Raw genomic sequence first — 17,137 nt, 5'->3', positions numbered from 1 at the left:
GTACCATGCCGTTTTCAACTGAGCAAAAAGTTAAATGTTGTTCCTGAGATATTGTCTTTGAAAAATCCTGTATTTTAATTATTGACTTCATAATGTTGTACTGTAACCCCTAACCCAACGTATCAACGACCTCCTTGTAATCCGACCTTCTTGGGAGAGGTTTTCTCCAACAACCTCGGTTAGTTGAGTGAGAGTGTACTTTATGAGCAAGATACTTTTGAACATTAGAAGTGTTTACAATGAGGATTTTAAATAACATTTCAATAAAACAGCCGTTTTTTGTTCCAGACTTTAAATCCAACATGGAATGAAGAGTTTATATTTAGAGTAAGTATAAAACCGTTTTACATTTAAATAGGTTAACTGCTGTTAAAAAGCATATTTACTGCTAGTAAAACCTTTGTTTAAGTCTAAGAAATGGTTAATTAGTACTTTTTTTACAAATTAAACTTTGGATTTGTTGGAAGAAAAGTTTAGACTCGGACCTAATTCCCGAGCGTCACCATCCCATAGGTGGAACTTCTCTGTGATCTTGAACATCTATCACATTCACAGGGAAATCATTATCATCACCCGGGATCGCAAGGGGATATTATGATTGTCACCTGTGACAACAGAAAAATCGTAAACATATCCCACGATGGAAAGGACATTATCATCATCACCTGCGACTGCGGCAAATTATTAATAAAAAAAATAAAATATTCTATTTCTGTTTAAAAAAAGTGTTTTTGCACAATACGTTGCGACACATTATGCCTAGCCTAGTTAGCCTAGTGGTAAATACGGGACTGGGAACAAAGATGTGGTGCTGGTGCATTTCCAGTCTTTTCAACACTACAGATAGTAAAAGTTGGAATTAACTTAGGCTAACAAGAAATAATCTTAATTCAAAATCTTTAACACTTTTTGATGTTTCAACTCTAGCATCCTAACCCTAACATTGGTAAACTGATATTTAACTTTGCCAAAAAGACTGCTTCTAATGCACAATTTGCCAAGTGTATGTGTGTAATTTGTTGTGTTGTTTAGAGTCACGAAGCTGTATATTAGCATGGCAATGTTGCTAGCCTAACTTATAAGTGATTCAGTGAACATGATAACGGAGAACACATTTTTAGTCATCCTTAGTCTAGAGAAAACTAGCTTTTTCAAAGAGAACTAAATCAAAAGTTGTTGTCTTCTGTTGTACTCTAATATCTCTTGGATTGTTTGTAACATACTTTCTTTCAAGGTTCTGCTATTACTGGATATTTTTCAGTCAACGGACTCCAATGACTCGCCTCAGTGTTGCATTACAGAGTGTGTCTGATTATGAAGAGGCAACTTATTAAATAGTTACAGCATCGCTGTCGTTAATTATTGAATGACCTAATAAATTATTTACAGGTGAAGCCGGCAGAACACAAACTTGTACTGCAAGTGTTTGATGAAAACCGTCTGACCAGAGACGACTTTTTAGGAATGGTCGAACTAACTCTCATCAATTTACCAAAGGAAGCCGAGGGCAGAACGATACAAACAAAGCAATATATATTGAGGCCGAGGAGGTTAGTATTTTACTTCTTTCAGTGCATGTTTTAATTAGTTAATTAAGTATTTTAATTAGGATCTATTGAGGTACTGTGTAGATATGTGGTCTTAAGGTGACGACCTAGTCAAAATCAGTGACACTTTGGATCAACATTTCGGCCTTAATGCTAAGCACTATGACATTCATTCAGGGCGAGTCAGCTGTGTGGAAGTTGTACTAAACATGTCAGCCTACATTGAGACTGCAAGTTTTTAAACAGAAATGTTTCATTGATTTTGATGCAGTTGTTATCCAAAGTCCATGCATCTACATTATATGACCGTGGAAAGTCATGTGTATGGAAATTTAAGCTATATATAGCAAGCTGTATATGGAAACTACTCCATGTAGTTTAATAAATTGTCAATCTCAAAATCAAAACCTAATCAAATCTTCAATCCCAAACCTAAACACAAAACTTTTTTGCCAGATCTCTCACATGATTTCTTTGCTCTAACTTTTACCAAATTTCATCAAAACGTTTGAAAAGTGCTTAAAATTTGTACTGAGATTCAAATGCAAATGGCAATTCATGTAAGATTTGATTTGCAAGGAAGATACCAAACAAGTTTGATTTGTTTTCTTGTAAGGACAGTAATGGATACTTCACAATATTTTAAGAGCAGAAAAAGGAGAGAAATTAATTGAATGATGGCTGTATCCACAATGTTGCTAGTGAAGATAAACAATCAATGACAGAAAGCTTAGACCAAATGAATTTCGAAACCAAAGTTTTGGTGGTTTTCTAATTAGGTTTTGACACATCACTAGTCCGTTATTTCTTTTTAGTTATAACAGTATGATCCTAAAGATTGCTTTTAGTTTTGCCAAAGTTTTAGAAACACAATATCGTTGTGGCTTTACATTAGGCTATTTGATTTATGTAATTAGAGTTCTCTTATAGAGTATTTATTGATTTAGTATTGTAAAATATAGGCTGTAGTTTTTTATATATATATATATTATATTTTTTTTTATATAGGCTTTATTTACTTTCCGTAAAATATAGGCCTAAAAAAAGAATGATTCATAACATTCAAAATTGTTAAAACTCCTTTGTTTTTGTAGCAAATTTTCATATAGGGGGAAGTAGTTATTTTAAAGTATAGGTGGCACAGTAAGACCTAGAACCGGGACCAATTGAATTTTTCATTTTGATGTCCCCAGAGGCCAAAACAATTCATTCAAATTTTATATTCATACAATGTATTGTATATATAATATATATTCACGATTCAAATTCACTTTATTCAATATACATTTTTTTTTTACATGAATGGTAAGACTAAAACGAAACATGAATTTACACTACTCGGTGCACAATTGCTTAATGCAATCCAAAAGTAAAAAAATTACAAAATATTATCTAGAAAAAATAAAACAAGATATGTGACTAGTTAGTAACAAAGTAAAATATACACATATTTGGGTTTTTCCCCTTTAGCACAATCAGTTTAGATAATAAAGTCAGTGACATGTCTGAGAATGATTTCCAAATTGACTATGTTAGAAAATCAGAAACCAGAATCAGAATCAATCAGAAATCTTTATTCACCATTGATCATATTACATGAAATAGGCTTCGTCATACAATATAGGCTAAATCTATCATAATACTAAGGAAAATAAAATCTACACATATAACAATCATAAACCTATATAGGCCCAAATACTACTGACAATAACAACATTTCTTGGCCAATTCTATCTACAAGTGTTAATCTAGGATCACAGGACAGTCTAAAAACTCAGTTAAACAATAAAATGGATTTTTTAATAGCCAATCGTACATTTTCTTCTTGAAAACATTGACTGGTGCAGTTCTAGCATATGAAGGAAGTTTATTGAAAAATCTAATGCAGTTGATTTTGTGAGATGACCCAGTTTTGGCTAATCTGTGCATTGGGATATCAAGTCTCACCTTCCCTCTTGTGTTGTGGTTGTGTATGCTCTCTCTTGTGACAAATTCTTGTAAGTTCATTTTGATGTGCATTAATGAGCAGAAAATATACAAATTTACAACAGTGAGAATTTTAAGTTTAATAAATAATGGACGACAGTGTTCCACAAGGCTCAAAGTTATCTTGATAAGGTCTTCAATAGAGTATACTGGTATATATGTGTCCGTGAACACGATAACTCGAGTAATTTTGGTCAAATTTAAATGAAATTTGGCTTGAGGGTGTAGGGCGGGATAAAACTTGAATGAGTTCGCAAACCTACAAGGGTTATGGGTACTCAAGATCAGGTAAATTCAACTGGCCCGGGTTATGGAGTTTTAAAATTCTAAAAAAGGGTTTTCAAATTTTTACTACTTCGGTTGAACACGCCAAATTTTTATTACGAACGTCGTGTAGAGCTTAAAAAACAAATAATTTTGTATATTGAAGTAGGCCTATTGTAAATTAAAAAGTTACGGAGAAAATTCCAAAAACCAGATAAAAAAGTAGGTAGTAGTGGAAGTAGGTATATTTTATCTGTAAAAAGATTTTGTTTTTGTTTTTTTCTTATAATACCGTACTTATGACTTTTTGTTTTTTTTAATAGTGGTGATAAATAAAAATTTTCTAATTAAGTTGCTTAGCTATTATCCTAGTACAGTAGACTCCCGATTATCGACAGTGAGTAGCCGAGTGATTGTAAGTAATGAAAATTGTGGATAGTGTAAACCTAAAATGCTTGGTAAATAACTAATATTAACTTTGAATGTAGAGTTTAGCTGTAGAGTTAAGGCGGGTTTCTGATGTCGCGGACATGATGTCTGCGACATGTAATAAAATGCAACCATGGGAAGAGGCACGTGCTGGCGACATGAAAGTGAAGGAATCACAACATTCATCAGTTTAAATAATGTCATCGTCATAAGAAGATGATATGTTGTTGCTGTTGTTCTTTCTACAAAAACATTAAAGATAACTTCATGGTAATTTTTCCAAAATACATTGTAATTAATTGTATTACAATACTTACGTAATTTCCTTATGGTGTCAATTGAAGTATTATAATATCACAATACTACATTCCACACCATAAGGCAATAAAGTAAGTAAAAAAGCGCCAAAACTACTATAGGTCTCGCCACCCTAAGTTGAGGCAGCCCAGACGGACGGGCAGGGTCATTATCGGCCGGTCCCGCCCGACCCTTTATAATCCGATTAGTGACACTTCCGTGGACGCTCTAGTTCCATAATTGTCATTAACAAAGTTAAAAACCGATGTATAAATTTAGTCTTTTACATTAATAACGTCAATTTAACAAACATTTCCGTTTTTGTCCCAACAAAATCGGACAATGTTTGAGGTTTGTGAGCTATAAACAAAAAACAAAGTAGTGTAGATCCCAAAATGCTCCATAAGATAACATAGGTTGGTTTTCGAAGGGCAGGTCGCGGGCACGAAAAATATCGACGACATCATATCCGCGATACCGATGTGTAACCCGCCTAACAGGTTTGGGTGTTAATAACACGTCATTAATATTGGAGAGTTTATGTACCCTTTAGGCCTAAAAATTAACACAAACAAAATTTAACTTATCAACTTATTGGTTGTAATTGGTGAAGTAGACAATGGAAATTTTATTGCCCGCAAGACAATGAGCCTCATCTTACATACATTTAACTTACATGGTACCGTATACAGAGTGTCCCGTAATTAAACAGCCAAACTCCGGGAAATGGTTCTACGGGTGAAAATAAAGAGAAAATCGAGAATAAGTTAACATTTTCTTTCAAAATCGCTTCGTTAACCAGATATCCGTCATTTTTTTCACATTTACTTTTTTATCATCTAGTTTTTTCATCCGATTATTATGAAACTTGGTATGTATGTTCAGGTAAAACAGACCCATGTTGGGAAAAAAATATCTTAATCCAATGACAAATTTCAAAATGGCGGATATCCGGTCTACAAAGCGATTTTGGAAATATTTTTCGGTATTTTCTCTTTATTTTGACCCATAGAACTATTTTCCAGAGTTCGGCTGTTTACTTATGGGACACCCTGTATATTATATTTTCAGTTAATCTGGAGTCTACTGTATACATAACATTTTTCAACCCATTAACCTTTTACAGTGTAACCTTGTTCTATTCAAGTGTGTCTGATTCTTTTTCTTTCAATAGCACAAATTCTTACAGTGCCCGATCAAGGGTGAAAGGTTATCTGGAGCTATATCACGCGTATATCAGGGAGGATGGCCAGAGAGAGGAAGAGCGAACCAGACGACTGGAGGAGGGGGAGCCGGGGTGGGAGATGATCGATAGATCCGATGGATTGTCCACCACCACCCCTGAAACTCCTGCCCAGGTTAGGGGATGTCAGCTGATTTAAAAACTTGTAAATAAAATAATTTATTGAGCCGATAAACACAAAAGGCTGAGTCAAAGAAAAGTGGTACATGCTTAATGGAAGTCGTACAATTTCACAGAACTTGTTATAAAGGGTAGTTTTGATTTTGTTGAGAAAAAGTACGCCATGAGTAACTACCACACCATGAGTAAGCTGGTAGGCTGTCAAATATGTTTAAAACAGTCACCAGGTAATTTTTGGAGTGACATGCTCGTTTCTTGAAATTACAGTTTGGTGATTACATATTATTGCTTATTGCTACAGCTACCAATTTGATTGTAAAAATTTTAACACATTTGTAACTGTGAAGATTTAGAATGAAAAAAAATGGCTTACAATTCTCCTTAAGTCCTACCCCAGCTAGTTCCATAAATTTTTGTGTAGGGTTCAATCTCCTTTTACAGATTGTGAATTGTCCCACAACTTGATCCCATAAGCCAAATGGCTATTCACAAAAGCAAAATATCCCATCAACAAACAATCCTTTACAACACACAACAAAACTAACACTCTAAAATGTTATGCATTTAATTTCTTAGTTGTACTGGAAAGGTATTCCACCTTTTACAACAAAATTAGTTCTAGACTTTAAAAAACTCTTTGAATTATAACCTAGTGCATTGATAGTCTGTCTTACAGCTATTTTAAAAATAGACACCCACAATCACAAATCCAAACAATTTGTCTACTGGCTAAACATTGACCAATAGCCCTCGTGGGATTTACCATGACAGCAATATCGGGTTAGTCATTGTTCTGATAACAGCTTTTTCTACTCCAAACCACTTTAATTTCTATGATGGCTGTGTTTTATGCTGATCTTCATAACCCCCCGTCGTATCTTAGCAAAGATTCACGTAGATATGTAAGTTTTTTGGAACTTTTATTGCTCTCTGTGGCAGATATTATTATAAGCATATTCATAATATTTTGTCAATAAATTGTTTAATGTGCAGATCCATATTTATGTTGTCATCAATTTTAACTCAAAAATGTTTATAGTTTTTGAGATTTATTAATTGCAGGAATGGTAGGCCTATTAATTGATTTTGTCAACAGGGCGTAAGCAAGTACATAACTTAGGCATTGAAAGGCTTAAGTAGCTCTAACCCTTGGCAAAAAATAATTGAAAAAAATATGTTCAGTTCTAAAGGGGAAAAACTTTATCTCCAATTATTTATTTTTATTTATTTGATTTATTGTTTATTTTTGCCATTATATATTTACAAAATCATAATCAAAATAGCCTACCTAAATACCATGTATAGAAATACAAAAATATACTCCCTACTAACATGAAAGCTGTCATTGACAGTCTGAAACAGGTTTCTAGCACAAGTGTAAGGTAGGGATTTTCAAAGACGACATGCTGTTACTATAAAATATCGTTTAAAAACAGTTGAATGTGGCAAGGAATTTGGAGAGTTGATGAGCCAGAGCAAGTATTTCTTGCACCTCTTTTTTTAAATTTTTTTTCAAAATATGTAATTGGGAATTTAATAATTACTTACCCATATATAATTTTTCTCTCAGTAGATTAGATTATTTCTTGAAACAGTCATTATTTTTCTAGTTGATTCGTTAAACAAACAGTTTTATCAAGGAAGTGTAGTTAATGAAATTCAAAAGTGTAGAGTTGATATACAATTTACTTAGATGTTTTTATTCCCAACATTCAAAACGTAATCACCGTTTTATCAAGATGATAGTGTGAACAATCTTTCTTGGCGATTACATTATTTGCTATCAAAGAGAGATACCTATAAAAAAAGGTGTATGTCTCTTTCAAAGCCTACAGATTTCAGGAGGCATCCCTTCATTGCAGTTCATTTACCATTTTATACAATGATGTGGTCAAATTGAAATTTTTAAATTAAAATTCACTTTGTTTTCACATAAAATATTAAATATATGTATAGCAAAAGCTACTAAACAGGTGACATATTCAATAATAATCCTTGAAACTATCAAATCTTAACCTACAAATGCAAACAGAAAAGTCTTAGGCTTTTAGAACATAAGGAACAATGTTTTTTTTTTAGTTTTCATTTATCTAAAAAAAGTAGTTTTGACTCTGTAAATAGTCAATTGTACAGTAACGAGGTAAATTGGATATTTTTTAATTGTATTCTTAAAACGTTTGAAGCAGAGTTGAAGTCCAAACCCATGTAAACAGACACTTTCACCGATTCTGTATTGAAAGTTTGCTTAGTGACTTGTGTTGCATGTGTGTAAATCCTACTGTTTACAAAGAAGATGAAAATTCCTCTGAATTCAAAGCAAGCATTAATATATAGAGAGAATAAAAAAAGTGTAAATCATATGCTCATTTTGTTATTGTTTACAAACCATAGTTTTGAAATATCAAGCTATCAAAATCCTCAGTATGAAATCTTGATTACAAGTGTAAAATTATTAGTTGGAGAAGGCTAGTGAGTTTTCTTTCACACTGTAAAGATTTCAAAGTGACAACAAGTTTTTTCTACTGATAAGCCTTCCAAAATTGTACACTGCATGCAAATAATGTAATTGTTTACCGAAAGGAAATCCATGCTTTGCTGTATTTGGTTGCTTTGAAAAATGTAATCAACAAATAACTTGCAAAACGTACAGTTCTTGTGTTTTTATGACTAGAAGAATGTCTAATCGACTCTTACGAAGGTCTCAGGTTAGTTGAATGTATTTGTTTGTAAAAACATTCACACATTTTTATAGCCCTACCTGTCTGTATGGAGCAACGACTAGAATCCATTTAGATATGATTTTAAAACATCAGAAAGATCAGTTAAAGAACTCTAATTAAATTGGGACGACTCTAGAAGAAACATCGAACTGAAACTTCTGCTTTCTACATATTGCAAAAAATTTTGATTGAATTTTAATTGTATAAAAAAATTAAACCTGAAACCTCTACGACCATACAACCAACCTATCCACCCATATAAAACACAATATAGGAACATATTGTTGAGGCAGAGCATGAAATTTCAATAAGAGACTATCATTTGCTGGTAAAATATTTCTTATAGGCCTTAAAAGTAATACTTTTGTTGTGTGTTTATTTGTTTTTAGTACTATAATGTACAGTTGAAAATGTAGGTATCTTATTCCTCGGAAAATTGGGCTCAAAATTGTAACACCTCGCTAATTAAGTTTCTATTTCCAGTTTTTTTGCCATTTTAATTTTGGTTATGTTGTGTTAAGATGTGCTTGTTTATTTGTATTTCATTTCATTATTCATTAATTTCACAGCACAACAAATTTTAACTAAGATCTCGTATGTACCTAACACCTGATTATAGAGCATAGTTGTCTGATGTGGAATTTAATGTCGCACAGGCTGTGTATGTTCCGCAAGGCGATGAGAATTTCGCCGCACTGCCTCCCGGATGGGAAGAGAGACAAGATGCTAACGGACGAACGTATTACGTGAATCATGTAGCTCGGACTACGCAATGGGAGAGACCTACGTTTAAGTGAGTATTTTTAATTTTTTAATAGGTCGGTGGACTGAAAATAAAACCATTACCATAAATTAAAAACGCACACCGGTTGTGCCGTAGTTCAGTATAATAGTATACTCCAATACAAAAACACATCGGTAAATGCGCTGAGTTTTTTCTTTATTGTGATTCGTAATTAGGCACTAGAATTGCATTTATTGGTATACAGCAAAGACTACTTGTGTTTACATTTATTAGGCATGTAATTTGTTGACTTAAAACTTAATCGTTTGTTTTTGCCAGTGTGGAGAGCAATAGTTCAGTCAGCAACCAAATCCTGGAGTCGGCAGTGACGGAGTTCCAACGCCGGTTTCACATCAGCGCAGACGATCAAGAATCTAACAGAAGAACTAGCATTTCTAGCAATGTCAGTCAGGTAGGCCAAAAACGGAATTAAACATGTTGGTTTCAGCTTGCAGCAAACTTTTTGATAATTTTTGATGTTAGTGTATTTTACAGCTATGGAACGTATATAAAATGTGTAATGACAAAGACACTTCAAAAAATGTATTACTTCTAATTACAATTTTAAACACAAATTAATTTATTGAAATGAATTTGATTGATTGAAATCGGTTGATGGTTTACTGTCCCTGAAATAAGCTCATCTTGTTCAATTTTTTAAGTCTTGATGTTTTTTTTTATAGATCAACACTGGCATGTTTTAAGCAACTATAATTTAAATTTGGTTATTGTGTAGCTTTGATACAAAGACTCTTCATTTTTTTTACATGATCATTTATTAATAGCCCAATCAATGAAATTCAGCTTTTTCAGTAGAATTTTGTTTATGTGTTCCGAGGAGGTAAATGCACTAACGTACACTGAGATACTCAATAGCCTCTCAATAGTGCCGGACTCCCGCGGACTCAGTGTCCCCGGACTACTGGCTAAAAAACCCCCTCATCTCCTAGGACACTAGCCTGGAACTGTTTAGCACATTACTTGGGGCTAGGCCTTTTGAACTATGCCACTAGGGCATTCCTTATTATTTATTCCGAAGGCTGTGGCCTATCGAGATCGACCTTTTTAGCTTCTGAGAACTGCTTGGCACAGTTCCAGGTGCCCTCCCCATGGAGTATAGTTCCAACGATGTTGGGAGTGGTGTTGACGCCGATCTCGGAGATCAAAATGGCGGACATGCCACTTGTCGTAAAAGAAGGTATGCACGACTGTCTGCAGTGCCGGGACAGGACAGATAGTCTGAGATAGTCTGAGCTGGCGGCCTTCCCCATTCTGTGCAAAAAGGCCCAAAATTACCTGTGACCCAACAAAAACTGAGTCACGAAATACCCGACCTCACCATGCTCCTGTTCCACTCATGGTCGGATGCTACAAATGAGCATGGCGGTCCAACCCCTAGACCAGACCCCTAGACTTGGTTGAAACTACTATCGCATTCTTCTCTGGCAGCAGCCTCCCTGTCTACTTCAGGTCTCATGTGGTAGATTGCCTGTTGCTCCTTTGCGAGATCGAAGATGGGGATGACACCGGCAATCACCGTGACTACAGGCTCGGAGACCCTGCTGTAGGCAGAAGCAACTCGCATTCCTTTGAGGCTGAACGCGGGAAAGCCAGTCACGGATTAAGTAAAACAATAGTTCTGCAAATAATAATAATAGTAGTGTGGTTCTGCAAATAATCGTTTGCACCTTTATACCACTAATTTTATTGCACAATCTGTTGTTCTGAAATTATAGTGTTCGATTATAGTGTTGGCCAGACAATCGAAAGGCCACCCGTTCATTCCTCAAAAAACTGAAACTCATAAGCCTTTTTATTGTTTAAAACTAGTCCCAACTGTCCTTAGTCATTGAGCCTTTAACTAATAGCCATGACTAAAGGAACTGGTGATCTGAGTCAGTAACAAAGCTATTAAACACATATTACTCATCCTACACTTATCTACATTCATATTTGAGCTAAAATTTTCCTTAGTACAGCAATTGCCCCATCTGATAAATGTTAAAGTCAGGGAATAATCCTCATTTAATGCTATTTAAACCATCTAACGGGTCTTCTCTAATTTCAACTGTAACAAATATAACTAGTATTTGTAGATCATACAACACAATTTATTTTTAAAATACTTTAAACCCTTGTTTTAACTAGCAGATACCTCAAGTTTGACTCGAGGCACAAAATGGAGTAATTAACAAGCCCATAGGTTGATTCATCTACAGATAAGGTTTACCTTTAAATAAATCAAGTACAGGAATTATGACTAACGTTGAAAAATCCAAATAACCAAATTAGCACGGAACCATTAGGCATGTACTGTGCCGATTGTGTTGTCAGGAGGATGATGAGTGGAGGGGGGAGTTGGACGTGGACATTGGTGTGGAGGAAGGAGAAGAAGAAGACGAAGCGAGCATGGACAGTGAGATCGAACTCAGCGATACTTGGTGGGATCGTGTCGAGCAGGTGGAAATACCTTACTACCCTGGGGTGCCTCAGTTAGAACTATACACCCATTGAGAGTTGATGTATCTTCAATGTTGATCTGCGAATCCCCTGGCTTAGTTTTTCCTGTTGAAATAACTATTTATTTGCCGTTTTCATTCCTGGTAAAAGATTTATTCGTTAGTGACTGCTGGAGTGTTCATCCCATGGTGCTGTAAGGTACAAATTGTACATCGAGTTGTGAATCCTGTGGCTTAGTTTTCCCATATTCAGTCTGGTATTTGATATTCATAGTTTCACCCTCTCCCCCCCCCCCCCCCCCCAAAAAAAAAGAAAGGTTCGTCAAACCAAACCAACAACAACAATCAATAGTTTGAGTGTTTGTCCTTTAATGATGTAGAATAAAAACTGGACATAATTTTCCATTGTCAGTTTTAGAATTTGATTTAGGGACATGTATAATGCTTTGATGTCAATACCTTATACCCTGGCAGTTTGTTTAGGAAGTGTGTGATTTGGGAATTAGTAGGCTAATTCAATGCCCAGAAGTAAATTTCTCTAACCCATTTTATTTAATTCTTGCAATAAGTTTATATTATTTTTTTGTAATTGATATTTTAGTGAACAAGCTTAATCAGAATTCATGTAACCTGTTGTTGACGTCATAAGTAATTAGCTTGGATAGGATTCTTCACTTTTCTGTAACGGAAGGCATACAGGTTTAAGTATTCAAGATAAACAATCTTATCTACCGGTATATATTAATACTAGCTGTAACCCGCGGGCTTTGCCCCGTTTAACTTCTTAATTTTCAAGATTATCTCGTTCGCATGGCTCAATCACGTCTTGGTTGAAGTTTGTTCGCTACGCTCACTCACCTTTAGGTTGGAGCTCGTTCGCTACGCTCACTCACCTTTAGGTTGGAGCTCGTTCGCTGCGCTCACTTGCTTTCAGGTTAGCTCGTTCGCTACGCTAACTCGCCTCCAGGTTGAAGTTCGTTCGCTACGCTCACTCACCTTTTGGTTGCAAATTAGCTGTTGTCATAAATGTAAAAGAAATAATAGTGCTGCAACCTGTTGGTAATCCTTGTAACTTTAATGCTATTGAACATCATAGAACAGAACCAACTTGTTAATTGAAACAGCTGTTAAGATTCAATAATTCCATTTCTCATAAGGTTAACATGGGAAACTCCAGAGCCACTGGGGCGGAGCCCGAAAGGATTTTTGAAATAAGAATATGCCTATATGTTAATCGGGAATGTGAGCTATCATCATGCCAAATTTCAGCCCAATCCGACCAGTATTTTTCGCGTTCACTTGTCACAAACATACATCCATACATCCATTCATCCATACATCCAAACTTTCTCATTTATAATATTAGTAGGAAGGATGTATTAATAATGGGATGAAGAGGAAAGTAGTGTGAGACCATCTACTTCTTCAGTTGCATCTGTATCTTATCGATTACAGCTTTTTATGATATGTAAGTTTTTATTGTACTTTTTTGTGGCTTTAAAAAATACCACACAAAAGAGTCCACTTTTTTAACACTTTTAGAAGCCACTAATTGACAATTTTGTATAGTTTTATGTTTTATTTTTGAAACACCAACTGGTATATTTTGGGTTTCAGGCAAGCGAAGTAGTCGATAGCCCGACTCAACCGAGGCCTGATAGTCAAAATCAAACGGTAAGCTTTTTAATTTTTTTACACATTGTGCTGTTTTACTTTTTCATTTTTTTTTAAGTTTGTGCGTTTTTTTTAATGATTCTGTAACTGCAGTTGAAAATTCTGTTCTAGCCTACAATTTTATGGGCAAAATTTGGTATTTATTAAGGGTTTATTTTACTCTGCTACAGTTCCCTTTTTTAACATGCTAACTCAATGTGCTTACAATTATTTTAAATATAAAGCAAAACTATATTTAGATGACCTACTGTAAAAAAATTCTATGGTTGATTTGAATTGCCTTTATATTCCTTTTTTTATATGTTAAACTGATTATCATAAGTTGTCTAACAAAACATGAGACGTTTCAAATCCAAATTTAAGTTTTACTACTCCATTAAGGTTTTCCATATCAACTTCTCTGTCCTCTTTAAGCACTTGGTTGTTCCATCTTAATATGGGTTTTTACCAGTGCTGCATCCTTTCCACAGATTTTTTATTATTCCAACTCACAAACCAATGTCTAGCAATAAAAGATTACAACAATGCTGAACCTAGACCATTTAAAGAATCACCAATACTGTAACTCACAACAACTCGTGGCTGATTTTTATGCCTATTTTTTGTTACTGTGACACAATAAAACTCCTATTTGTTGACTCAAAAACAGAATGAAGAAGCGAATCGCACGGAACCATCGAGGGAAGGCCTTCCGACGGGCTGGTCACTCCAGGTGGCGCCTAATGGACGAGTTTTCTTCATCGACCACAACTCACGGGCGACCACATGGGTCGACCCCAGGACGGGTGAGTTTTGTAACTGTAGGCGACTTAGCATTGTCAGCTGTTGTTAGTTTTGTATTTGAAACCCCTATTCATGTGGGACATAAACACACAATTGTAAAACATAAGTTTGAAAACAGAGAAGTGTTTTTGGAAGTTCAATTGGATAATTTCTTGTTTAACATTGTTTCATACGTTTTATTTCATTTTCTGAAAGTATATTAAAATATGACTAATAACACTTGAAACATATATTTACTCCTATATTGTTGGCTCACAAGACGGTGCATATAGATGGTGAGTAGAGATCGATTTTTAAGTCACTCCAAATATCATCAAACCCAATAGGCGAGAATCATTCATTCAAGCAATTCATTGATTTCAGGCTTTAATAATTGTGAGTATTTGTGACTAGCTAATTTTTGTAACCCAGGACAAGTTATGATTAGATCTTCAAACTGTCTTATTCCATAGTAATGAGTGAAGAGGACATACAGTTCCCCTAACTAACAATATGTTTGTGTTGGATTAGGCCGAGCTTCGCCGATGCCCAATCAGAGAGAGGCGCCTAATGTTGCTCGTAGAGTCGCAGGTCCGGACGATGAACTCGGACCTCTACCCGAGGGTTGGGAGGAGCGTGTTCACACGGACGGACGGATATTCTTCATAGATCACAGTGAGTACAAATAGTTTACATGTACATGACACTGGTGGAAAAATGTGCAGTTTTGAGTTATTATTATCGAAATGCAAAATAATTCCCTGCCAAGGAAAAGATTAAAATGTGTAAATTGTACGTATTAGTAGCTATGAATATAGGTAAAAATCGACTAGGCCTATGATAACGTTGGTTAATCTTAATATTCAGTTAGACAGACATTATTGTTCACTAATAGATATTCACACAATTTTCTTGTAAAATCCTTCCATTCCTATCGGTTAAATACAAATTATTAAGAAAATTATCAGTGGATATTGACTTGTAATTCAAATGTCTACCAGGAAATTAGTGATGGTCAAAACCAGAAATTTTGAATCTCAAAACCGAAACCGAAACTTTAAAATATCGAATCCCGAATCTCGAATCTCAAAACCTAGACGCGAAACTTTTTTACTTAGCTTGTTACAAAGGTCAAGGTTACAAAAAATACACTTAATCATAAAATGTAAAGTATCCAATCAAAACTGAAAGAGATCGACTCCTCCTGACCGTGACACAACATAAATACAGTATGTGAATGTGACTGATAATCTTAAAACCCAATACAACATAATTTTTTATAAACAACCAATAAAAAATAAATAAATAAATAAAACTTCTAACACCAACATAAACATGAATATTAGATTAATTAGAACATTTATTGATTTATTGATTCCGTCAATATTTATTCTTTGTAAATATTGATGTGAAACTGAATTGTACCAGTTATAGTATTTATGATATACCTTTTGAAGTTCAGAATAAAATTTACTTGTTTCATTACAGTTAATGGTGATGTTTGCTCTGTTGCTACCAGCTTGTTTTGAAACAGTGTTAAAAACAATAACAATGGCACAAATAAATGTCAGCAGTTTCAAAAATAAAACTGCTAAAATCTTCAATTTCGAAACTTTTGAATCTCGAAACTTAGTGATCGAATCTCGAAACCGAAACTTTTCCTAAGTTTTGATGATTTTGAGATTTGAGATTCGGTCAATATTTATTCTTTGTAAATATTGATGTGAAACTGAATTGTACCAGTTATAGTATTTATGATATACCTTTTGAAGTTCAGAATAAAATTTACTTGTTTCATTACAGTTAATGGTGATGTTTGCTCTGTTGCTACCAGCTTGTTTTGAAACAGTGTTAAAAACAATAACAATGGCACAAATAAATGTCAGCAGTTTCAAAAATAAAACTGCTAAAATCTTCAATTTCGAAACTTTTGAATCTCGAAACTTAGTGATCGAATCTCGAAACCGAAACTTTTCCTAAGTTTTGATGATTTTGAGATTTGAGATTCGGTTTGGACACATCACTACAGGAAATAGAACCTTCTGAAATCACAATAAGGTAGAAACTAACTTTGTTACTTGATTACTTAATTGCTTTTGAGGGAAAAATCAACAAAAGGATTTTAGAATTTAAGGAAGACATAAGGAGGACTTGAAAAAATGTCCGTTCAATTTTGGTGGTGATTAGTTTTAGTCTATAGTTATTGAAGAGATAACTGTCAATGAATGTTTATCGTAACAATCAGCAAAAACCCAAAAAGAGATAATCATACTTAATTTTAATGTTGACTGTAGAGGGAAGATTTAGAGAGTGGCTACAAGAGAAGAAAGAAATAAAGATATATTGGATTCAGAAAAGATGATTGAGATTTGATTCAGAAGAAACTTACAACAGTTGTCCAACAAAGCCCCAAAAATTATATGAAAGGCCTACTTGTCTAACAAAATGTAACTTATTTTTGTAACTTGTACTTTTTTATAGTTTAACAAAATCTTTTTCAGATACCAGAACCACACAATGGGAAGACCCCAGACTTTCCAACCCTAATATTGCTGGTCCGGTAAGTAGTCTCTTTTTTGTAAAACATAATTTGTACTCTCTACCGTTTATTACCTGGTAGGTTATTTGCTGACCCATAACCTAATGCTGCATAACTTCCATAGTGTATGTTGTTCCACTCGTCCTCATTAATTAGTGTTTCTGGCTATCTAAATAAATGAATAAATGATATTTGCAGTAAACATTGTTTTGCTTACTTTTCTGCTTTATTAACTACCTATCCTATGTTACCATACCACTAAAAAATAATATTTTCAATTTATATAAGTTTAATAAGTTTTCAGTTATATATT

General features: G+C 34.3%; 1 protein-coding gene across 4 annotated transcripts in view; it reads left to right on the top strand.

Moving 5' to 3' along the window:
• Positions 1-17,137, top strand: part of LOC128996251 (E3 ubiquitin-protein ligase Nedd-4-like) — a 45,617-nt gene that overhangs the window by 15,355 nt on the left and 13,125 nt on the right. For 3 of the 4 annotated variants that reach the window (XM_054421432.1, XM_054421430.1, XM_054421434.1), the window contains exons 4-12: positions 289-327; positions 1,390-1,550; positions 5,698-5,881; positions 9,263-9,399; positions 9,670-9,802; positions 13,467-13,523; positions 14,173-14,308; positions 14,817-14,960; positions 16,787-16,845. In XM_054421432.1, the coding sequence (XP_054277407.1) occupies positions 289-327; positions 1,390-1,550; positions 5,698-5,881; positions 9,263-9,399; positions 9,670-9,802; positions 13,467-13,523; positions 14,173-14,308; positions 14,817-14,960; positions 16,787-16,845 (1,050 nt within the window). The remainder of the gene's footprint in view (positions 1-288; positions 328-1,389; positions 1,551-5,697; positions 5,882-9,262; positions 9,400-9,669; positions 9,803-13,466; positions 13,524-14,172; positions 14,309-14,816; positions 14,961-16,786; positions 16,846-17,137) is intronic. The other variant, XM_054421433.1, reaches the window with a different exon arrangement.

Source organism: Macrosteles quadrilineatus, unplaced genomic scaffold (assembly GCF_028750875.1).
Source record: "Macrosteles quadrilineatus isolate MER2022 unplaced genomic scaffold, UCM_ALF_1.0 Scaffold_6__1_contigs__length_79288215, whole genome shotgun sequence".
NCBI classification, from domain to species: domain Eukaryota; kingdom Metazoa; phylum Arthropoda; class Insecta; order Hemiptera; family Cicadellidae; genus Macrosteles; species Macrosteles quadrilineatus.
This window is presented reverse-complemented; position numbering and strand designations above follow the sequence as displayed.